The sequence below is a fragment of the Sceloporus undulatus genome, chromosome 3 (genome assembly GCF_019175285.1).
Source record: "Sceloporus undulatus isolate JIND9_A2432 ecotype Alabama chromosome 3, SceUnd_v1.1, whole genome shotgun sequence".
NCBI lineage: Eukaryota > Metazoa > Chordata > Lepidosauria > Squamata > Phrynosomatidae > Sceloporus > Sceloporus undulatus.
The window spans coordinates 253,296,009-253,321,914 of NC_056524.1; the positions used below are offsets into that span (position 1 = coordinate 253,296,009).

The following is a 25,906-nucleotide window of genomic DNA, read 5'->3' on the forward strand; positions in this document are numbered from 1 at the left end:
CACGCTCCAGTTTCTCACATCCTTTTTAAATTGTGGTCCAAACTGAACACAATATTCCAGGTGGGGCTGACCAAAGCAGAATACAATGACACTATTACTTCTCTTGATCTAGACACTATACTTTTATTGATGCAGCCTAAAATTGCATTGGCCTTTAGCTGCCGCATCGCACTGTTCACTCATGTTCAACTTATGGTCTACTTGGACTCCCAGATCCCTTTCACAGTAGTCTCATTCAGGGATCTGGGAGTCCAAGTAAATCAGTGCAGGTTTCATGACTCAGTGACATCAGTGCTACCAGCTGTCATTGACATGGATTCCAAGGCACCATCCATTTGGAAAGGGTCCTTCAAAGGTAGATGATTGAGAGGAGATTATTCACGTTTTCTAATGCTAATGCTTCTTTCTACCCTCTTTTGTCCTACAATGTTTGATGAGTGTGCAGAAAGGACATCCAGGTGTACTCATCACTGTGTGAACACTCAAGGGTCCTTTGCCTGCCTTGCAATCCTGGATTTGAGCTAGGGAGGAGGGAAGACAATGCTACCGTAAGTGATCTATAACTCTGTAAAGATAGATATATTCCCCTGCAGGGTCAATGAGAGTTTAGCAGACAGACCCTTGATGCACTGGAGGACCATTTAACACATTAGGGATTGTGTGCCTGTTCTTGATTTCGGTTCTTACTTGTTCTTGTTCTTGTTCTTGTTTTGTTTTTGTTTATTAAAAACAGCCATTGTGATCAGAGCTATCTGGCACAGCATACATGTACTTAAAAACATGTGCCAGGCTACAGGTTTCCATGTTCATGGATATGATTTGAGAATACTAAACTATGTTTCCTGCATTTCAAAAAGCAAACAAGGCTGCTGATTTACCATCAAGATACAGTGAATGATAATGTGTGTCTAAGCGTTCTTAAGAGTTACCCAAAGTACATGCTCAGACTGATTTTTAAGGCTGAATTTTTCCATCCATTGTCCTCCTAATTTTACATCCCAGGCACAGCCACAAAAAGAAAGAAAGAAAGAAAGAGGGAGGGGGGGGGGGGAGAGAGAGAACAACTCACTTCATATATGCAAGTCCTTAAGTCTAACTGACTTATAACTATAGTGTGATCAAGCCTGTAGTTCAGCCCACAAATCTCTGTTTTCAACACTGAAAATAATGAGGACATTGGAAGTCCAAGGCTACATAATTCTGAGACTATCAAATTGATGGCTTGCTGTTCTTCCATTTTATTTTTGCCTGAGTGATGCTCCTTCTGCAGATGGGGATTGTCAGCATGACAACACTTGATAGGCAGTGGTCAAGCAGCTATCCTTGTTGGAAGGTTGAAAACAGACGAAGGACAAAGTTAATTTCATCAAGTAAAGAAGCCATAGAAGTTGTTTTTAAAAGTATTGTGTTTTAGCACATTTTTAGGGTCCATTCATTCATACATTTCTTCAGCATAGCTGCAAGGTATGTGAATAAGACAAAATCAGGGAAGGAATCATACAGTCCTCCAAATGTTGTAAGACTACAGCACCTCATCATTGTCTGTACTAGCTGGGGCTACAAGGTGTTGTAATTCAACAACAACTGGAGGGCTTCACAGTTCTCACCCCTTGGCTAAATAGTGTAGATCAGTACTGTAGATCACGCTGAGTGATGAAGGAAGATGGAAGGATGACATTGCCAGAAGATGCTGATGGCACATGGAGAAAGTAGAAGGTGCCTGGAGGCTTCCTAGCAGCACCCAAAACAGGTTGATAACATCAATATAATGACTTTGCTTGTGCACTATCCTGAGATCTTGTGATATAGGGCAGGATAGAAATAAATAAATTATACAGTCTATTGCATCCATGGAACTTACATAAATACTGACATACTAAGTTTCCACTGGTCTCCTCTATTTGGGATTAAACATTAGATTTCTGTCTTAGCATCTTGCATGTACAGGTTGAGCATCCCTAAGCTAGAAATCTGGAATCTGAAAACCTCCAAAACCGAAAACTTTCAAAGCACTGACATGACACTGTGCAGCTTCAATTCTGGAATATTTTGAATTGTAGAATACAAGTAGAATTGTAGGTACCTGTATTATATTTTCATGGCTTGAGAGAGATGTGGCTAGAGACGGGTGCAAGAGTCTGTTAAATGCCAGGAGGCATGGATTCACACCAAACTTGGATTCTTGCTTTTTCTTGTCTCTCTCCAGCTGCTTCTAACTCCAGCCTAGCAAATTCAGTACAGGTATGTAGGGGTGCTTTGACTTAGTGGTTAAGACATCAGTTCCAATGACCATAAAGTTAGAAGATTGGCAGTTAGAGGCTGAAGTGCTGCATGATGGGTTGAGCTCCCGCCACTAGTCCCAGCTTCTGCCAACCTAGCAGTTTGAAAGCATGCAAATTCAAGTAGGTACCACTTTGGTGGGAAGGTAACAACATTCTGTACAGTCATGCTGGCCACATGGCCACCAGAGTCATCTTCAGACAACGTTGGCTGTTCAGCTTAGTAACGGAGATGAGCATTGCTCCTTACAGTCAGCTACAACTAAACATTCATATCAAGTGGAAACTTTTATTTTTAACTTTTTTTGTATTATGCTACCTGTTTTTCAAAATCTGAAAGGAAAAAAAACCCAGTCCCAAAACTTTTCTGGTCCCAGGTGTTTCAGATAAGGGATACTCAGCCTGTACCACCATAGTGATTACTTATTTTGCCTCTTTATAGATGGTGCTATGGGGTAAAATGGAGGACATTTGGCTTTTTTCCATCAAGTAGATCTTTCCATAACTAGAAGGCCATTAATGGTTACTAGTCAGGATGGCTATGCTTATTTCCCATTAGAGGGTACCATATATCAGTTGCTGGGGGACATGAGATAGGGTATGTCATTGCTCTCATGTCCTCCTAGTGGTCTTTTTGTAGACAACTGATTCTGGGTCTTTGTTTTGAGGGAAAGGCAAGATCTAAAAGTAATAGTAACAAAAACAAAAACTCGATTAGAATACAACTATAAGGGATAGAGGGATAGCATTTTTATTGTGCTTTATAATTAAATAATAATAATAATAATAATAATAGCACAACCTTCAAGGTGGAAGATTTGTAGGGAACTGGGGTAAAATATAAGAATGTTACACTTTGAAGGGTGTAAAATTAACATCTGCATCCGTTCAGAACTTCCTTCTGTATTTTCTTTGCAGAGAAAGGAAATGATAGAGAACATAGGCTACAGCTATTTAGTTTGTAAGCAGGAGGTAAATATTTTTTTCAAATTGAATTGAAGGAAAATGTATTGCCTATCAGGGATGAATGCATCATATAGAGAATGTTTTTATAGATGGGAAGGAGTCTACCAGCCTCAGTTGTATAATTTCCTTATGTTAAATTAATCCATATATTAAAAGAACTTGGAACTCTTTTTGAGCTCCATAGAAATTATGCCACCTTTGGCTTCTTCCACCACTTCCTCTTGAAAATGGGGGAAAACCATACATACTGAAACTTTTCTGTTTCAGGTAAAAATACTGAGTTTCCAGGGAAATCTCTTTCCTTGAGTGTGTGTCCTTCTATGATCTAGGCACCATATATGGGTAAGAGGGATGTGTCCGGAGGCTTAAGAGTTTTTCAGGGTTTGCAACAGTACTCAAAATGTTCGTGGGGAGGAAGAAAGAACCCTAGGAGAGAAGAAAAATTCAAAACAGCCTAGTTAGGTCTGAACATGCTCATTTGGCACAGAATGCTGACTGTCTTTTTGAGAGGAACATTGAAACGCAGGGGAGGAGGGTGGAATAGTGTATTGTGAAAGTGGTTGATGGCTGGCAACATGAACAAGAGCACTTCCACATACATATAACATGTGTTTACATGTTCCCCACTGGACACATAAATCTGCCCTCTCCTGACACTGTTGCCAGCTATTATTGCTCCACCTCCTTTTCCCCAGCTTTACAACTACTTGATTGCCTGACATAGAGGCAGTGAGCAAGTAGACAGTGGTATCTCCTGCCCCCACTTCTAACCACTGTGGTCCAGAACAAGAAGCAAGTGAACAAGTACAATTTTGCAATGGTAAACAAAGGGTAACTCCATGTAACGATTCCCCACCAATTCACAATTCTTTACTTCTTTGTGTCCCAACACCCCTGTGGGTTTTTAAAGGTCAGTAGCGTGGATGGATGTTAAATCATAGGCCAAGTGGATAGTTAAACAAGAATAAAAACACGGAATAGGCAAAGGTAACTTTGACATAAAGTTGTTACTATGGCGCCTTACAGACGGGCCTAAGCGGCACCGTCGTTACGCCAGGAATACGCACGAGGGGCGGCGCTTCCGGATGCGCCTTGCCCCTCGCGCGTATTCCGTATGGCAAGATGGCGGCGCCCTATACAGATGGGCACGGCCATCTTGACGTAACGGACGCACAGCGTCCGGATGTCTAAACCCGGAAGAGCCGTCGCGAGTGCGCGCTTTGGCACTTGCGGCGGCTCTTTCGGGTTGCCGGAAGGAGTGCGATTTCTGCACTCCTTTTTTGCAGCGCGGAGGAGTCGCGCGGTTTGGCTGCTGCGGCTCCTCCGCGCTGCAACCGGCAGCGTCCCAAGACCACCCCTTTTGGGCGGTCTGTAACGGGCCTACGTCTTCTTTTGTTACATGTATATAAGTCTGGTTTTAACCACACCTATACTATCACTCAAGAAATTATGTAACCCAAGCCCCTCTTTCTGAGTCTGGCTACACTGAGTCTCTCCTTTCTAGACTCTCCAGAACTAATACTGTCCCTCTCTGGACCTAACAGACCCTTCCTTGGTCTATCATCAGAATACTGTTCCCTCAGTCTTTAATCCTAATTATCTCCCCCGGCTCCAGCTTCATCTCTCAGGATTCCAAACCTCTAATTGACTCAACCCAAGTGCTAAGCGGAATCTTTAAACTCCTCAGCCAGCACCTGATTGGCTAGCAGATCTCTGGCTTCTGACTGGCTGGTTTGTAACTCAGTTCGTCACACTCCACACTACAGAATTATAACATATTGATGCCTTTAACTTCCACAACTATCCTGTGAAATCTTGGGATTTATAGTTTTTCAAGTACTTAGTCCTGTCTGCCAGAAAACTCTAGTCTTATTGTTCAGGAAAGTGCACAAGAGAATTGTGAGTACCTCACTCAACCACAAATGGGATGAAGTTATGACAGTTAAAGCGATAGCAAGCTTCTATAATTGTGCAGTTTGGATAAAACCAGGAAGAGCAAATTTAGCATCCTGTCAATGGGATCCTGTTCATCTTTGGCAGAGGCCTTGCCATGCTTAACCCTGATGCTGACCTTGCTCTATATTGCATCATTTTATTGCTGATCCCATTTTGTAGCAGGTCTCCTCATATTTACTTACTGACAGTAATCTGATTATTTTCCTGAAAGGCATAGAAATGGAAATCGTCAACAGCTGTGAAGACAACAATGGAGGTTGTTCTCATCACTGTGAACACTCCACCAATGGGCCACTCTGTTCTTGTAAGCAAGGTTACCTCTTGGATTTGGATGGGAAGACATGCATAGGTGATGTATAATTAAATATATAACCTCTTTGAAGATTACTGTAGCTTTAACTGCCTAACAAACTGTTGTAGTGGGCTCTTGCTAGAGTTTGGTTCCAGGAAGCCCTATGGATGCCAAAACCCATGGATGATCATGTCCCATTAAGTATAATGGCATAATGAAATGATGTCCCTTATATAATAGGGGAAAATCAAGGTTATATATTTTTGGAACATTTTCAAGCCGTGGATGTTTAAATCCATGAATATGGAGAGCCAACTTTATTTGCATTGTACCTCTATGAACCTCTCCTCTCCTGCAACAATTCCTGTTATTTAAGGATGGAATTAGATAAGTGAGGAAGCTGATGCCATGATTCGTTTTAGTAGGCCTTTGTCAATTTGCTTCCACATTTCTAACAAGATTGTGTGCAAAAATAAAAAAAGGACAGGGAAACCAAAAACAGAGTTGATCCTTCCCCCAAATCATATAACTATAGGATAGTTATAGCTGTGAAATCATTGATTTATAGGAGGCAATGGAAAAGTTAATTGTAGTCAGATAAAAACAAGGAAATTTTTACAACTCTGTCTAAATAATACATTACACATTTGTCCACTGTCTTTCTGCCAGAAGTCTGAAGGCATGTAGAGTCAGGGAAATCCTATTTTATCTTCAAAGTAATCCTGTGAGCTATGTTATGAGAGATGGATGTATAAATAGATGGATAAATAGATACTTTTAAAAAAATATGGCATGTGTATATCTGTTTATACATATAACCACATGTTCGCATGCTATTTCTGTCACAGAGGCTCCCAAATATTGTGAACACAGCATATTAGTGTGATGGTAGAAACAATAAAATGGTGCTGAGATAAATGAGCCCTCAGCCAAAAACAATGCAAGGCAGCAAAAGCACTAGTGAGGCATAGGAGGGGGGAGTCAAATAGGAATGAAAGAAAGCCTTTCCAAATTGAAAGATTAAAGCAGAGATAGGCAATGTGTGGGCTATCGATTTCTGAAGACACCCCTCCCACTGCATCCCTTGTTACTGCTGTCAGTTTTGCTACCAAAACTCACCAGCTTGGTGAAAAAGCAGCATTTCATATTAAACTGCCACTTTCCCTTCAAACAAGGTGTGTGCTGCCTACATGCATTGTTTAAAAATAAACCTGTGTTCCTGAAAATGCAAGTCTAATTGTAAACATGATGTGTGGGGAGCAAATGCCTTTTAAATAAAAGATAAAGAGACTTTTAAAGCAAAAACAACCAATTTTTCTGTCATGCCACCAAAGTTTGGTAGCATATTCAGCAGTGGTGCAGTATGTGCCCTCACAATTTCTAGAAGAAATGGCCTTTGTCTCCAGATGAGCTCCTCACCTATGAATTAAAGAATGTTCTCACCAAGCCAGTACTGCACACAAACTCCATGGCTCAAAATTCCCTAGTGACCTTTATAGCTGAAGAAGGATTTGAACACTTGTCTCTTTTGTTCAAGTTTAACCACCTGTCTACTCTACTTTGCAGGTAGAAAGGCAATCAGAAAACATTTAGCTTTGAAGAATCAATGCCTAGAATAGGTCTCTAATTTTTTTGTTAGAAGCCTAGAAAAAGTGATTGGATGGCCTAGTGCCTAATGGCTATGTTTGTTTTTACACTTCTGTATAAACTATTTACTGTCAGCCCAGCCTGTCAAATACCTAAGCTAGCTCAGGGCAGGAAAACCATAAAATAGTCATACCTTTAACCAACAAAAGCAGCAAATACTTAATTTTGAAAGCTTTGTGTTACAGTGTTTGCAATAAAATATCCAGAGCAGGCAGCATTTGTATAACATTTCTGGTATTCAAAGCATTTCATAAATGTTTTGTCCAATTTGATATTTGGTAGAAACTGGTAGAACTAGAAATGTCTACAGATGATTGTTGTGAAAATGAAATGACAGCAGAGGCAGAGATTATCCCCCCCCCTTTATACCAGCAGTGGGCAACCTTTTGTCCTCTAGATGTTTTGACCTACAACTATCATCAGCCTCACCCAGACAAGGGATTATGGGAGCTATATTTCAAAACATCAGGAGGTACCCACTTTAGTATATACCTTGCATTCAGTGAGCATGACACTTGGAAGATTTTATTTGCCAAATGGTATATAAATGAGTTAGCAGCAGCAGCAGCCGCATGATGTACAAAGATGGGAGGATGTGCTTGTAGTCTCCATCAAGAGAGGGACAAATAAACTATTTTGCAAAGGAAGAGAGAAGTATTTTCCTTTAACCATTGGTTGGCAAATTGTGAGGTGGGGTGGATTTGAGGAAGAGGAAAAGCCTAGGAGCTGTGGTATGTTCTGAAATATTGCCCACCAGGTTTTTTGTGACATTTTCAGAAAAAGCAGTGTTGCTGGTTCCAATAACTTGCATTAATCAATTCCACAGTGGCCTTTAACCTCAATTGATTGATTACACTTTTCTCTCTTCTCCTTGTGTTGACTGTACTCCCTAATAATGTTAGCACCCTTTCCAAGGTTAATTGCCACACTGACCTTTCTCTCCCCTTGTTGCTTCATTCAAGGAATTTTGCACATTCAGCATCAACTGATCATCTTTGAGATAACCAATCAACTCAGCTCAACCTATACTTTTTCTTTTTTGGCCTTGTTACATCTTATGTGGGTCAGCAGTTTTAGGACAAATGGAATCCCACTTACAGCTAAAACACAATATGATAGTGATGTTATTGAAGTGTCAGAAATTTTATTTTTAAAGAGAGAGATTATTGACTTTAAAAAAGTTACTATCTGAGCGAATTTTTTGTTCTGAGCATTTCTTGATTGTCTTTGTATTCTCTCTGATGTTCAGAGAGAGGCTTTCTACAGGAGAAATTTTCATAAGAATTCAAGTGTTGGCATAATGTATAAAAACCTCCAAAGAAGGAGATTCCACCACATTTTGAAAGTTTTTAAACAGAGGCTGGATGACCATCTCTCAGGAGTGCTTTGAATGTGAATTCCTGCATGGCGGAATTTGGACTGGATGGCCCTTGTGATCTTTCTAACTCTGTGATTCTATGATTGGCCCTACTGGTCCATTTTAAAAGAAATATATAGAGAGTAGTGTTATGGCTTTGGGTTCATCTATAAATGGTCTTTCAAGGAATCTCTAATTACAAAGAGATGTGGAATCCTTTTCAATTCTGTAATTTCTTAGTCTAGTGTCATGTAGTATAGTGGATTGAAATCTTTACCTAGCCATGGAGCTCAGTGGACAACCATGCCAGGTTCACTTTCCTCACCCCCTCTATCATCTTTCCCAAACATTCCAGTGCAGGACAGCAGAGTTGGAATCATGCTCAAGAAAGTAGGATCCATAACAATGAGGACTTTGATGAAACATTAGCAAGAATTTCCTGACAGTCTGAGCTGTGGGATAGATTGTCTCAAAAGATGGTGGACTTTCTTTTAATAAATAGTTTCAAACAGATGCTGGATTACAACATATTAGTAATGGTGTAGCACCATATTTCCCTCATTGGCAGGGAACTGGATTAGATTATCCACTTGTACGATGAGCCCTGAGCTTTCCTAGCCACAACATGAATTTTTCCTACTTCATCAGTGTAGTCAAACATCATTTTCTAATGAAGGCATTTTTTTAAATTATGGGGTAGGGTAGGCAACATTGTTGTTGCTGCAGATAATGGTAATGAATGCCTTCAGTTCATTTCCAGCCTATAGTGATTCTAAGGAGAATCTATCATGGGGTTTTCTTGGCAAGGTTTGTTCAGTTGCTCAGAAGGAGTTTACCATTGCCTTCCTCTGAGGCTGAGAGAGTATGACTTTCCCAAAGTCACCCAGGGGCTTCCATGGCCAAGCAGGGATTTGAACCCTGGTCTCTAGCACCCTAGTCCAGTGCTCAAACCACTGCGTCACACTGGCTGTCCAAGGTGGGCAACATACAGCCCTTCAAATGTTTGATTGCAGCTTCTACCATTCCTTAACATTGGCTATACTGCATAGGACCGTTGGGAGTAGCAGTCCAATAATATCTAAAGGGCTGCTCTTTAGCCATCTTTGTTTTGTCCAGTCCTCTTAGGGCTCATCTGTTAGTGTGTATTTTGAACTCTTTCTTGTGTAAATTTCTTCTACATGTTTTGGAGAATGTGTTCACTCTTTCTCTAGACCTAGACGAATGTGAAACTGGGGATGCCTGCTGTTCACAGTTCTGCATAAACTATATTGGAAGCTATGAGTGCAGCTGCAAGGCAGGATTCTGGCTTCATCTGGATGGCTGTGGGTGTGACGGTAAATATTAGGGGTTTAATTCTTCCTTTCTTTTCCTTTCTTTCCTTTCTTTTGAAGGAAGCAATGAGTACCAGATATAACTATAAATCAATGTCATATATAAGTTGAGGACAAGTTTGGGGGCCAAAATTAAAAATTTTGATATTGCCCATAGATAAATCAAGAGTAAGACCTAGGGACATGTAACAAAAGATGTAGACAATGAAGCAAGGTAAAATGATGGCACAGAACTATAAAATTCCAGCATAACTATTTGTGCTCACGCTAAAGGATGGATAGATGGGGAGGGAACTCTAGTAAATGGTGGCTGTACTATTTGAAGGGGAGACGAACAGGGACAGGTGAGGCAAAGAAAACCCACACATGTCAGAAAGGATGAAACAGTAAAGCAAAGAAAATGGCAACTATGTTAGCAGTTATGATAGTCTTTAACTTTAATGTTATAACTTTGCCTGATTTTAAGGTTGACAAACATACATAAATATCTTAGATCAATATCACACTATATTGTTATATTGCTATTATACCACTTTAACTGCTATGGCTTCCTCCTGTGGAATTATGGGATTTGTAGTTTCGTGAGGCCTAAGAGCCCTTTGGCTAACCATTGCAAATGTCCCTCTCTAAACTGCAAATCTCAGGATTCCACAGGAGGCAGACACAACAGTTAAAGTGGAATAATGATAGCATAATGTGATATTGTTCTTATTCAAATCCTTTAGAGCCCAATTCCTCTTGGTCCTCCTTTGAGGGCAGTATCAAACAGCTGTAATTGCCACCATTTTCCTGGCCAGGCATTCAAAAAGCTCAGAGGCCATGTTGCAGCACAGAGAGTAGAGAGTTTTGCTGCTTTTTTTAGGTGCTCCAAGGACAGGCTAAGCTCTCGCCTTCTGCCACTTAGAGAAGGAGATGGTTTCTTTTTAAAATAAGCATTGAAGTATAGTACTTACATTGACCCATGGATAAAATGACTCAATTTTTTTGGGTTAGTTTTTTGACCAAAATTTCTAGACTTGTACACAAGTATATACAGTATTCTTAATCCATACTGACTTGTGCATTCTTGGTTTACTCTTCTTATTTCCTCCTAGATGTCGATGAGTGCCTGGCTGACACTGATGGCTGTGACCAACATTGTATTAATTCTTTGGGTTCTTATGAATGTATGTGTGAAGAAGGATACAGGCTCAGTAGCGTGAACAGACAGTCTTGCATTTGTAAGTTCTACAATGTATTTTAAAAGTCTTCTTAAATAAAAAAAATCATATTATTTGCTAGGAGTTTTATAAGTTATGATGCTTTTATATTCAGAGTGAGACATTATAATAGTATGTAGTTCTTAAAAATGAGGTCCATTTGATTAGTTCCCATGCCAGCAAGTCTGATTTTGTTCAAATCCTGCAGTTCATTCAAACTACTTTTTAGTTAAAGATTATCATTTTGCAACAAACATTCAAATGACTTTAAGTGAGTTTTTCTTCATAGCTGTTGGCCAATATACAAAACCAAGGTACTCAGGGTAAGATTCTTCATCACAGGATAGTTTTGTCATCAGTATAAACTCAATGGCTTTAGATAAATGACTCTGGAAGTTTTCATTCCATTTTTGTATTGTTTCGTGCTGCTTGTGTTTTTCTCGTTTACTGATGTAGATACCAGATTGGATCAATATTTTGATAACAGAGCTATCTAGGCATTAAAGAGGTCATGTGATGAGAGAAAAGAGGGGATGTATTACCCTCTCTGCTGCATCTCTTTCTCCAGGGATCTAAGTTGCATGTGGAGCCCATATGACTTAATGGTCTTCCAGTAGTGGTGGGCCAGATGATGAGGATGTGACAGTAAGGGCATAGCCAAATAGCACCCCCTCATTCCCATCTAATCTAATTTTGTTTACATGGGAAAAATGAACACCTTAAAGAGGGCTCGGAGTCTATATACAAGACAAATGTAGTATTTAATAAGATGAAAATGTACAGACTGCACTTCTTGTCTTAGCATTAGATGAAGATGAACTGGAAGAGGAAGAAGAAGAATTGGAGGTCACTGGGACTCATGATCTTCGTTTCAGGTGGCCACCCCAGCTTCTACACCTTAGCACTTCACTAGACTCTTTCTATGATGGGGAAGAAAATGGCCTTCGTGGAGAATTTACTCATATTCACAAAGTTGGTGAGAGGCTCTTTTAAATGGCCATTTATATTTTTCAGAATGAGCATACATACAGTCTCATATTCTAATCAAGTGAAGCACTGGCCCTGATTGGTTGAGAACTTGTATAGTGGTGTATTTCTACACTGTGAAGAATTAGGAATCTCCAGAAGAAAAAGAAGCAAAGAAGCATTTGGCAGGGTTTTTTTCAATCAAGTTTCTGTGTGATGGAGCACTCTTTTTCACTAACAAAAACACTTAGAAGTGTTTTTTGTTTTGTTTTGTTTTGTTTTTTACGTCTTTAGTCTAACCACATCATTGTAGTTGCACTTCAGTTGTGGAACTCCCTCCAACGGCAAACAGGCTTTGAGCAGGCAGCCAAAACTACATTTTTTCATGTGGCCTTTTTTTTAATCTGAAAAACTTGTTTTAAAAAAACGCTTCTACAATTGTTTTTTAAAAATAAGAAATGAAAATGTTTTATTTTACTTGTGGGCCCTTGGTGGGCAGGAAAGTGATGCATAAATAGATGCTTTGAATAAATAATTATGGCTGCAATCTTATTGATTAGTCCCAAGTACAGGCAACATAAAGGTAAACCCCATCAATTTAATGGGTGTACTCTAGTCAGAGTGGTAAGATTTAGTCCTATAAAAAGTATTTCCTCTTAAAGTTGTATTTTTATATGTATTACATTATGGGTTTTTTAGCTGAAAAAAATTGTAAATCAAAGACAGCTATTTTGTATCTGCTCACTGATTCTGGATATGTGGATTTGGTCAGTTGCTTCTAAAGACAGACCAGACAAAATGCATGAATATCCCCGAACTTGCATTGAATTGTGTTTCTTTGATGAGGGCCAGGTTTGGTTTGCTATAAGTAGTTGTTCGCATTAAGAATGTTCAATATAAATGGAAGTAGGTGTGTCTAGACTACAAGTCTGACTGTTCTGTCTTTTTATTTCAGTTTGCCTGGGTAACAGGTTCGGTAGTGACTGCAGCTTAAGCTGTTCAGACTGTATGAACAGAGGAAAATGCAACAGAAAGGACAATGGGTGTGATTGCCCACCTGGGTGGACTGGCATTATCTGTAATGAAAGTGAGTATTGTACTTATGGCAATATCCTGAAGACTTTCAAGTGGCCTTGTATATTATCATGTTCAATATTAATATTATATGGCAAGTTTTGGTATCTAAAGAGCAAGGCACAACCATTTCTGTCAACACAACGGCAACCATAATTGGAGACAAAGAGAGGGGAAAGATTTTTTTAACATTTAGACCTACAAATTGAGATTCTGTGCCATAAGAAAAAGAAAATACAGTTGGCCCTTCTTATACATGGAATTTTTATAAACGGATTCAAGCATCCATGGTTTGAAAATGTTCAACAAAAGTATAAATTTCAAGTATCAAACCTTGATTTTCCCATTTTATATAAGGGACACCATTTTGCTATGCCATTGTATTTAATGGGACTTGAGCATCCACGGATTTTGTTATCTACGAGGGATCTTGGAACCAAACTCCAGTGTATAACAGGGGTCCACTGTAACTATAGATCCAGTGGTGATAGATACTCTGGGAGCAATTCCAAACAGATTGACAAAAAATCTGAATGAACAGGTCATGGAGAGGATCACAGAAGCACAAATTACTAAAGGCAACACTACTTGTAATATGCCACATTATCTGAGAATACCCCAGCAATTCCTAGATTCCTGGGTAGATTCTGAATAATTGATGGTTGAAACTCCAGACAGTAACACTAGAGACTCTTTCACATCACACACTATCTAGATTTCCATACCTGGCTCCAATGTGGCTCCAATGTGGCTCAGTCGTTGCTCAAAGGTGGTGGAAGCACTCATGACTGGAAGGCAGGCGTTCTTCCTTAATCATCATGGAAATGTGATTTATTTATTTATTAATTTAGGTATTTGTATCCTGCCCTTCAGCCCTAATGGCTCTCAGAGCGGCTTACAATTATTATTTTTAATCAGACAGTTCCCTGCCCTCAGGCTTACAATCTAAAAGACACGAAACAAAAGGAGAAGGGAATGGTGGAGGGAAAGGGGATGAGGTCCAGTGGTTCTTCTCTCCCCCTGAGGCCTGGACCAAGGCAGATGAACAGGAGGGAGGGCTCTTCCTTCTTCCAGGCTAGCCCTGATGGAGCTAGACCTGCCTGGTGACCTCCCTTTCAGGCCGGTGGATGGCAGTTATGGAGGGTGGAGTCTCCTTCCTTCAGGCCAGCCCTGATGGAGCTGGACCTGCCTGGAGAACACCCTCTCAGCTGGCGGAAGGGCGGTTATGGAGGGCGGAGTCCCCTTCCTTCAGGCTAGACCTGATGGAGCTGGACCTGCCTGGAGAACACCCTCTCAGCTGGCAGATGGCAGTTATGGAGGGTGGAGTTTCCTTCCTTCAGGCTAGCCCTGATGGAGCTGGACCTGCCTGGTAACCTCCCTCTCAGGCTGGCGGATGGCAGTTATGGAGGGCGGAGTCTCCTTCCTTCAGGCTGGACCTGATGGAGCTGGACCTGCCTGGTGACCTCCCTCTCAGGCCGGCGGATGGCAGTTATGGAGGGCGGAGTCTCCTTCCTTCAGGCTAGCCCTGATGGAGCTGGACCTGCCTGGAAAACTCTCTCTCAGGCCGGCGGATGGCAGTTATGGAGGGCGGAGTCTCCTTCCTTCAGGCTAGCCCTGATGGAGCTGGACCTGCCTGGTGACCTCCCTCTCAGGCCGGTCGATGGCAGTTATGGAGGACGGAGTCTCCTCTAGCATCCCTGATTTGTCACAAGGGGAGCAGATTTCCTATGAACGCAAACTTTGCATTCATAGGAAATCTGCTCCCTAGGAATGATTCAGGAATGCTAAGGAGGGAGTGATAATTGAATGACAATTAAGGAAGCGCACTTGGCTTCCAGACACGCTCACTTCCGCCACCTTTGAGCAATAATTGAGCCATGCTGGAGCAACGTTGGAGCCAGGAAGGGAAATCTATATCCCAGTTTAACTGCCATGACAGCATTCTATGGAGCCCTGGGGTTTGTGAGGAACTAGAGCTCTCTAACCTTTCCTTAAATGGCAACTCCTAGAATTCTGTGGGGTAGAACCATGGCAGTTAAAAGTGGAATATAGAGCTATAATGGTGTCATGTGAAAAACTATAAAACCAAGGTCATTGTGATGATAATAGTGATAATAACTTTGCATTTCTTGGTTGCCATTTTCTGACAAAAGACTTCAGGTGTCTTACAGATAAAGATGTAAACTAACTAAATCAGAAATGAGGAATCTGTGACCCTCCAAAAGTAGGAGGGAACATAACTCCCATCATCCCTGACCAACAGCCATGGAATCCAACAGTCATGGAGTTTGGAAAGCTAAAAGCTCCCCACCTGGAAGAAATAAATCAAACTACACTATAAAGGACTGTGTGTTCTTCTCTCTGTATGTCTCTCTGTGTGTTGGTCTGTCAGTCTAACTATAGCTTCAAGAAAGCAAGACACTGAAACTTGACATGCACACTATGGCACACTAGGGGTGTGTACTTTAGAGTTGCTTGTTTTTATTCAAAGGAATCTTGCAGAACCTTTGAGACTATCAAAGAGAAAGAAGCTGGGAGAATAAGCTTTCATAGACTTCTGTGAAAGCTTATGCTAACAACTTCTTTCTCCTAGTTTCAAAGGCACTACAAGATCTCTATACAGCTTGGATCCAGGCTACTTGAAGGACTGTATCTCCCTGTATGAGCTCCCCAGATTATTGAGATCATCCAGAGAGGCCCTTCTCTCTGTCTCACTACCCTCTCAGGCATGTTTGGTGGGAACAAAAGAGAGGGCCTTCTTAGTGGCTGTTCCCAAGCTCTGGAACTCCCTCCCTAGAGAGGCCAGGATGACTCCATCTTTGCTTTCTTTTTGACGGCAGATAAAAATGTTTTTTCTGCCACCAGACCTTCACATATTGATATGGGTGTTGTTTCGTTTTTGTTTTAAAGAGTTTTAAAATTTAAAAATTTAATCTAATGTTTTTAATTGGTTGAATTGTTCTAACTACTGTACTGGTTCTAACTACTGGTATATTGCACTTATTTTAATCTGTAAGCTGCCTTGAGTCACAATTTAAGGAAAAGATGAAATATTAAGGTAACACCATCATCTCATTTTATCACTACAACAACCCTATGAGTTAGAGTATGAGAAAGAGACATGTTCAGGACCATATATAACTAGCTTGATGGCTTAGTGAGAAATTAAATACCACTTTTCCCTATCCAAATCCAGAATTATTTTCTGTTACACCAGTGGAGACCTAAGAGAATTATTTACCCATTGAAGAAATAGCCAGTGTCCCTCTATAAATTCCAGTTTTGTGTTCTGGTGTGCATTCTCTGGTAGGGATGTAATTCTTTGCTAATTTTGTTCTTGAAGGAAGCAGTTAGTAACTTTAGCAATTTTCTTCTTACACAGTTTTTGAAGACTTATTCTGGCCAAAATTCATGGGGGAAGGTTTGTATAGAAAATAGTATAAAAATATTTTCTGTTTAGAAAATACTTTAGTTAGGAACTACTGGTAAATGCACATGTAAGTTTTGTGCAGAAAACCACCTTTTCTGCACAGAAAACAGCATTCTCTGTATAGAAAATGGAGAATAATATGAATAGAAAATAATATTGTTGCATAGACATGTGAAACACCTCCCCACAAACACCCAAGGATAGAGAAAACTCTTTCTATTTCTATAGTCTTCTTTCCAGCTGTGAAGATTTTTATCCAGGATTCTTTTCATCAGGGTTTCCCAACACTTGAGCAACATTTTCCCACCATTTTGAGTGGAAATTTTCAAAATATTCTTTCCATCCCTATTCTTCATTAATATGAGATGTTGGGCAGTATATTAGGATCTTCCAAGACACCACATGAACTGAACCTAGGTTCAATATTTTATTGCATCTACACATTACTTGGAGGACCGCCTCTCCCCATATAATCCGCCTCGCACACTCAGAACTTCCGGGACTAAACTGTTGGAGGTCCCTAGGTCCAATCATGTGCGGACCTCACAGAGGGCTTTTACTACTGCTGCCCCTCCCCTCTGGAATAAGCTCCCTGTAGAGCTTCGCTCCGCCGCCTCATTAGCTGTTTTTAAAAAACAGTTAAAAACATACTTATTCCGTCTGGCCTTCCCACCTTAATTTGTTCATTTATTTTCCTGCCCCTTTTCCCCTCTTTCCTCTTTTGACCCTGGATTGATGTTTAATTCTTATTTTCTTCTGCCCCTGCCATGTGATTTTTCTATTTTATTGTTTTCCTGTTCCTGTTTTGTAGTAATGTTTTTAACTGATTATTGGATTTTAACTTGTATTGTAATGTCTTTTATATTTTGAACGCCGCCCTGATCATACCCATGGAAGGGCGGGATATAAATAAAATTTATTATTATTATTATTATTATAATGGATAGCATGTGTTTCCAGAAACTGACCTGCCATTGTCAAAGATATCGCCAGATATTTTAGCCTCCTTGAATTCCATTTTGGGAGAAAAATTGAATGTAAATCCAATAATAATAATAATAATAATAATAATTTTATTTATATTTCCCACCTCTCCCTGCAGATCGAGGAGGGATTACTACAATAAAAACAACATTACAACAATAAAAGCAACAGTATCATATCAAATACACTCAGTAAAACAATAACACCACTATCAATATAATGCATAAATTAAATCGTTATCTAAAATACATACTATTACAAATGGAGGTTGAGCATTTTTGAATCTCTTATAACAGTTTGGGTGGATAGGCCTGTCGGAAGAGATCCATCTTGAGTGCCTTCTTAAAGGCATCTAAGGTGGTGATGAGACGGATCTCCAGCAAGCCATTCCCCAATTTAGGGGCTACGGCAGTGAATGCTCTGTGGGAAGTTGTTAACCTGGTCTTTACATGCTCTAATAAATTCTTCCCGGATATTCTGAGAGTGCGGGGCGGATTGCGTAGGGATAGGCGTTCCCTCAAGTAACTCTGGCCCTGGCCCAAGCCATGTAGGGCTTTAAAGGTAATAACCAACACTTTGTACTGTGCCCGGAAACTGATTGGAAGCCAATGAAGAGATTTTAATACTGGTGTTTTATGGTCTGACCTAGATGTTCCAGAGACCAATCTGGCTGCCGCATTTTGCACCAATTGAAGCTTCCGAACTTGGTATAAAGGTGTTTCCATGTAGAGTGCATTACAGAAATCTAAACGAGAGATTACCAGTGCATGTACCACTGCTTCAAGGTCCTTTTGGTCCAGGTAGGGACGCAGTTGGTGTATCAACTGAAGTTGGTACCATGTACTCCTGGCCATCATATGCACATGGGATGATAACTGTAAAGATGGGTCCAGGGGTACTCCCAAACTGTGAACTTTGTCCTTTAGGGGATGTGTAACCCCATCCAGGACTGATTGACAAAATTCCATTCCTGGACTTGGGTCTATTGTGAGTACCTCCATTTTCTCTGGATTCAGCTTGAGTTTGTTTTCCCTCATCCAGTCCATTACCGGCCCAAGGGAGGCGTCCAGAGGAGAGATACCATCCTTAGTCACTGCAGCAGTCGGAGACATAGAGAGATAGATTTGGGTGTCACTAGCGTACTGATAATACCGTGCCCCATGTCTCCAGATGATCTCTCCCAGCGTCTTCATGTAAATGTTAAACAGCATGGGGGATAGAATGGTGCCTTGAGGGATGCCAGATGCCAGCTCTCTCCTAGACGAGCAGCTGTCCCTCAGCCTCACCATCTGGAATCTGCCAGAGAGGTAGGAATGGAGCCACTGGAGTGCAGTGCCCCCAGTACCTAACTCCCTCAGGTGTTCCAGAAGGATACCATGGTTTATGGTATCGAAGGCCGTTGAGATGTCCAAGAGCACCAACAGGGTCACACTTTCCCTGTCAATGCCCAGATGGAGATCATCATAGAATCATAGAGTTGGAAGAAACCGCAAGGGCCATCCAGTCTAACCCCCTGCCATGCAGTCAAAGCATCACCGACAGATGGCCATCCAGCCTCTTCTTAAAGACCCCCAAAGGAGACTCCACCACACTCCGAGGGAGTGTGTTCCACTGTCGAACAGCCCTTACTGTCAGGAAGTTCTTCCTAATATTGCGGTGGAATTTCTTTTCCTGTAGCTTGATTGCATCCATTGCTCCGGGTCCTAGTCTCTGGAGCAGCAGAAAACAAGTCATCTCACTTCTCAGTATGACATCCCTTCAAGTATTTAAACAGGGCTATCATATCACCTCTTAACCTTCTCTTCTCCAGGCTAACCATCCCCAGCTCCCTAAGTCGTTCATCATAGGGCATGGTTTCCAGACCCTTCACCATTTTAGCCGCCCTCCTTTGGACAGGCTCCAGTTTTTCAACATCCTTTTTAAACTGTGGTGCCCAGAACTAGACTCAGTATTCCAGGTGGGGCCTGACCAGAGCAGAATAGAGTGGCACTATTATTTCCCTTGATCTAGACACTATACTTCTATTGATGCAGCCTAAAATCGCATTGGCCTTGTTAGCTGCCGCATTGCACTGTTGACTCATGTTCAACTTGTGGTCTACTTGGACTCCCAGATCCCTTTCACACGATTAAGGCAACCATGGCAGTCTCAACTCCGTATCCTGTCCTGATAAATTAATAAATGTTTTTATTAGGTTTATGAAGGACCTTTAGATTCCTTGGAATATAGAATGAAAACCCATGTATTGCACCATGCTGGGTCATTTATGACAGAGAAAGAAGAATGTAGATAGCAGTCTCTACCTGGCATGAAGTGATTAAACTGCTCCAATGTGTGTCTTCATTTCTTTTGGGAGCCAGATTCCATTTATTTCAATCTCCTTTTAAAGATTTAAAATTATTGAATACTACTTTGAACTGGGGATGATCTGCAACTGCAAGACACAGATACTCTCTGTGATGGAAAAGCCCCTTTGATAGTTTAATCAGCTACTAGATTGACCCTGAGTTGCCTTGACATCAGGCTGATCTGACTGTATTCAGAGAAGCAGGAAGTGATGACCCAAGGATGTTGTCTGACACATATTCTCTCTTCAGCTCCTATATACTTTCGTCGCAAGTGACAGAAAGCCAAAGTGCTCCTGAAGTGGCAACAATAAACCACCCTTCTGTCTAGACAGATGTCAGTCTTAGCTGATGTCATCTACCATCAAAAATTAGTGTGTGCAGTTGGAAAGTGAGTTTCAAAGTCCACTCACCCATTTGCTTTGATATCTACCCACAGTCTCAATTGTCTTTAGAACCAGAGCTCTGACTTTGAAAAACTTGTGAGATGCTAGTGCCTGTAGTCACTAGAGGATTCTGTGAGCTGTAAATTGTAATCTGCAAAGGGAATTTTTCCAAGCTATGGCCAGAACGTGGTAAGATTCAAATGGGGAAAAAATGGATGTGTTCACAGTTGAGCAATTCATGACACTCTTCACATTACATAGTTATTTCAAGCTGACATTTTTCAGTCTTCTTCAACAAACAATAACAGGCTGATAAGTATTATTATCTATGGAAACAGCAAGGCATAAAATCTAGACTGTTCTCTAAGCTTTGTCTCATTTCAGTTTAATAGCTGAAGGGCAGTGTCTCTTTATTCCTGATGTGATTAGATTTCATTGCTTATTCATTTTGTACATATTTGGCTACAGCTTGCCCTATGGGGATGTATGGCAAAGATTGTAGCAGCGTCTGCAGGTGCCAGAATGGAGGCTCCTGTGACCCAGTAACAGGACAGTGTTACTGCCCACCAGGAATTAATGGAAAGTTTTGTGAGGATGGTAAGGATTTTATTGTTTTGCTTTGCCTCATTTCCAGCTAAGTGTTCTTTTTATTGCTTATGCTTATCTTCTTTAATTGCCACAGTTTGAAAGCTCATGTACATGGAATAGTTATATGTGTGACTGGAAGTGATGGTACAAACTCTTGAACAGTCATCTTGGACTGTAGAGTCTATACCCTTCAGATTCAATTTTGTGTTGGCTTCTACACCATTCTGTTCCTAAATTACTATAATGTCTTTTTGTACCTCCTGTGACATTTATCTGGAGTCTTTCTTGTCACACACACAATATAGAAAAACATCCATAACTTACAAGGGTAAGATGGCACACCATCAAAGGCTCCTAATGAATTCAAAGGCTGCCAACTTGGTCCTATATCAAGCAGGCGCAGGAGCAGCCACAGAAACTGGGAGCAATGGGGACCATTGTTCCAGAGACAGCAAAATTTGAAAAATGACTTTCTGGATTGCAACCCCCAGAGTTCTCCAGTGAGCTAGGGGATTCTGTTCACCAGCTGCAAATTCTAGAAGCTTTCACCCAAAGAACCAATTTTCCCAGGCACTGGTACTAGGTACTATGATAATTATGCATTGAAAATGGGATTCTTGGAACACCATATTAGAAATGATGATAAATATGTGTATCTCTGTTCCAATACCTTAGCTCTTCTGCAACATTTTTGGGATAGTAACTCAGTGGAACATCCATAAACATTACATGACTGCTGTCATGCATCTTGTTGCAACCTCAGAAACCATGGCAATGAACATCCATTGACAAGGGCCTTTGTAATGAAGAGACTCTCCCTCAACATGTTGCTGTTCATAATAAATAGAGAGGTTTTCCCATATTGATCTTAGATGATAATTACACTGTGTTGTCTTTTTATTTTTTGCTGCATATATATCAGGCTGCCCCAAAGGACGTTTTGGGAAGCATTGTAACAAGAAATGCAACTGTGCTAACAATGGATATTGCCACAGGTTATATGGAGCCTGCTTGTGTGATCCTGGGCTGTATGGTCGCTTCTGCCATCTAAGTGAGTCAAGTAATACCAAATGCAGTAAAGAATGTATCTAGTGGATTAAAAAAAAATCATGACACTTGCAAAGTCTGTCTATCAATTAGGGTGCATAGAAGTTTTTGTTTGTTTGTTTGTTTGTTTGTTTGAATGAGCACACACTTCTTTTTTCCCCAATCTGAAACAGCTTGAAAATTAATTTTAGAAAATATTTCTAAAACAAACAAACAAATACAAACAAGCTTCATTTATATATCACTTCATACCACTTAAGCACTGTCTAAGCCAGGGGTAGGCAACCTTTTTGAGCCGGGGGCCGGGTTGCTGTCCCTCAGACAACTGGAGGGCCGAAGCCAAAAAATAAATAATTAAATAATTTTTTTAAAAATTAAATAAATAAATAAACCAGGACAAATGTAGGACAACATTTTCAAATGGAAGACACTTTTTTTAAAAAAATGGAGGGCATGCGAAAAAATTTGCTGATTTTTTAAAAAATGTTAGTATAAATGCATGTTTCTGAGGCTTCTATAGACAATTGCCCCCCAAAGGCCCCGGTGGCAATCGGCGGCAGGACCAGGCTGGGGCCGGTCCCAAGGCCTTGCCGGGCCGCATCTGGCCCGCGGGCCGCAGGTTGCCTACCTCTGGTCTAAGCAGTTTACAACTGTAAGCTAATTTGCCCCAACAGGTCATTTTTGCACTTGAGCAGAAAGTCCCTCAAGCATTTCTTCACATCTCTGGCAGTAAAGCACCAAATTGTCACCAAGTAAACTTATGGTGAACCTAGGCAGGAGAGATCTCCAAGTCACCCAAGACAAAATATGTATCAACGGCGCAAAGGGCATTTTCAGTGGCAGCCCCGCAATCTTGGAACGCCCTCCCCGAAGAGCTCCGCTCAGCCCCCTCCCTGGAGTCGTTCAAGGAGAACCTGAAGACTCATTTATTCCGTCAAGCTTTCTCCCACATGTCCTGACTGTTCCCCCTATGTGTACTGTGTGTAGTATTGTTGTTCTGTATTGCATTGGATTTTTAACTCTCTAGTAATTTTGATTGATTCTATATGGATTTTAATAGTTATGCTGGTTTTAATCGGGGTGTTTTATTGGGATATTTGTTTCTTTTAATCTGTATTGTATTATATTTGCATTGTCTGTAAACCGCCGTGATCGTAGGAACGGCGGTATAGAAATAAAATTTCAATCAATCAATCAATCAAACCCTGTCATCCACAGCTCTGTTTAGGTCTTGCAAACTCAAGACTGCAGCTTCTTTGATGGCTCGTTATAGGTTTTCCCCAGTAAAAGACATTTAAAAGGGGTTTATCATGTCTCCTTCTGCACAGTACAGTACTAACAAGCATCAGCTACGGGATAACTATGAGAGATCTTCCACCAGTGTCATTCCCCCCAGTACTGCTGCTGCCCAGTAGTTGTTTGACACATTTTGTCTGGCTCTTCAGGAAAACACTGTCTGACATGGGAGATCATATGCAGCATAGCTTTTTGCCTCAAACATAGTTTGCCCATGGAAAAGTAGGGCCAGAGTGGAAAGCCTCAAATTAAATAAAAAATCATTTGCTTCCCTTTCATCACTCTCAATTCTGTTGCCTAAGCCAGATGCCTTATTCTGCCTAATAGTAGGGCTGGCCCTGTTCCATACACAGGGTGGTCCCTCATTTAAAGTATATGTTTATAACCTAAAAGCAAACTATATGTTTTCTTTCAAATCTCCTAATTTTAGCCATACACAAAACTAGGCAGTTTGACAGTGCAGTACACTGTACAGTCTATTTTTGGTTGTGCGTATCTTCAACTTATAACATCATGTGCATGTTTACATATGAGTAAGACCCATTGAGCTCAGTGGGACTTAGTGCTGGTTAAAGGTGTATCGGATTGCAACCTGTATTGACTAAAGTTCATGACCAAAATCCAATTGCTAGTCCCAACTAGAGTAGACCAATTCAATCAATTTCTGGATAGTAAATCAATATTTATGTAAATATTCTGTAGATGGGAACAATTATAGTTAGGCCAGTATGATAAGTTACTTGTAGCTAAGATCTCTTTTTGGGACGTGGGGGGACCCAAAAGTAATACCTGCTTGCCTGTCTTCCTGTCTGAATCTTCAGGGACCACTTTTACTATACCAGTGAAATAATGATATCACTGTTTCTCTTTAATCTGTTCTCAGCATGCCCCAAATGGGTCTATGGATCTGGCTGCTCAGCAGAGTGCCAGTGTGTGAAGGAGAACACTCAGAACTGTGATCCCAGAAATGGTACCTGCATTTGCAAACCAGGCTATGAAGGAACCAAGTGTGGAAAAAGTAGGCATTTCCCTATATGGCTTGATTCTTTCTCCACATTGTTATTTATTCCTCCCGCATTCTGTAATGGTTTTGCGTGCTTCTCTACTGTGGTTAAAAACCCAAGTTTCTAAGAAAGTTTATTTTCCTTCCCAGCTGTTGTTAGTGAACACCAAATGTTTAGAATAGCAGTTTAAAATGGCTCTTACAATAGGTATTGTTATCTAGCATTCAGGTGTGCTATGGTTCTCATTTTGCTGAGTGTTTTATGAAATAAATTATTTTTCAGTTTGTTTCATAAGCCATTTTGACTTCCTTGTGAAACACAAATAAAACAACACATAAACATTTAGTCAGACAAATTTATTGGTAAAATAAGGATTCAGTCATTGCCTAAGTCATCCAAGTTGTTTTTATTGTCAGGGATGATGGGAGTTGTGACTCTTCACCTGGCCTGGAACTCACCACCTGGTTGTGCACCACGCTGACCAGTTTTGGCCAGTTGTTGTATCTTTGCAAGAGTTGCAGAGAACAGGCTGAAGACCCCGACAAACTCTCCAAGCCTTCTCACTCTTGCTTCCACAGAAGTCTTCACCCTTCTTCACCAGGGTCCTGCTGATTCTTGTAGCTTCACCCAAGACACCAGACAACTCAGTAGACTTATATAAAAGATCTACTTTAATCTACTATATACACAGCTCCAAACAATACTCAACTCCTCACTCTCCAATCCAACTACTCACAACTACAACCCACAAAATGCACTGGGATCCATAGTCATTATTATAACCAAAGCATGGCACCACCTACTGTGGTCTGTTTCCACCCAGTAGGCATGTACATTATTCCCATTGGTTCTCCTTGTTCATCCCACAATTAATGATTTCAACATCTCAGCCTTGACCACTTAACAATTGTCAGGTGTGTCCAATTATCCACTATGCATTTCTTGTCCTTGGCACTCAGGACCTGTTAATTGCTTTACCATTCACACCTGTGTGGTTCTCTATTGGCTTCTGCTGAGTCATTCTGACTCTCACATACAAGTTTTATTTCTCTTACTGTATGTCCCATGTTGCTTTTTCCTTAACAATTATATCCGAAGCAAACCCTCTTTCAGACAATGAAAATGCAATCATAATAAATTGCATAACTAAGAATATGTTCCTCTTTCGTAATTCTTAGCAATATACAAGGGAAGTGTCTCAGACACAAGAACTCAAACAAAACAATTCTGAGGATGTATCTACACTGCAGAATTGAAGCAGTTTGATGTCACGTTAACTGCCATGACTCTATCCTACAGAATCCTTGGATTTGTAGTTTGGGGAGGCACCAGAGCACTCTGAATACTGAATACCTCACCAAACTAGAAATCCCAGGATCCTGTAGATATGGCAGTTAGTGCTGTCAAACTGCTTTAAATCTGCAGTGTGGTTGCATCCTCAGACTTGTTTTGTTTGAGTTCTTGTGTCTGCGACTCTTCCCTCGCATACTGCTAAGAATTGTGAAAGAGGAGCAGTTATGCAGTTTATTATGATTGCATTTTGATTGTCTGAAAGAGGGCTTGTGAGAGGGTTTGTCTCAGATATACATGGCAGTGGATGGCACCCTGAAACTGATGACATGAAAAAAATAATTTTCATGATTGCCAGAATTTGTGGCTTGGGGTGGTGATCACATCACTCCGCTTAATGACAGTAAAAGAAAAGCAGATAATTTATATTCCAATTATCCCTTTGTTGTAGGATCCTCATGAGTAAGTG

The 25,906-nt window shown here is 40.7% G+C and overlaps 1 protein-coding gene across 1 annotated transcript in view; it reads left to right on the top strand.

Annotated features, from left to right (window-relative positions):
* Window positions 1-426: 426 nt before the first annotated feature.
* The window catches only part of LOC121925983 (multiple epidermal growth factor-like domains protein 6), a 94,032-nt gene continuing 68,552 nt past the window's right edge, over window positions 427-25,906 (top strand). The window contains 11 exon segments of the mRNA XM_042458539.1: window positions 427-499; window positions 502-525; window positions 528-548; window positions 5,413-5,550; window positions 9,709-9,831; window positions 10,923-11,048; window positions 11,830-12,003; window positions 12,949-13,080; window positions 20,681-20,809; window positions 21,723-21,851; window positions 24,027-24,161. Of these exon segments, the coding sequence (XP_042314473.1) occupies window positions 427-499; window positions 502-525; window positions 528-548; window positions 5,413-5,550; window positions 9,709-9,831; window positions 10,923-11,048; window positions 11,830-12,003; window positions 12,949-13,080; window positions 20,681-20,809; window positions 21,723-21,851; window positions 24,027-24,161 (1,204 nt within the window).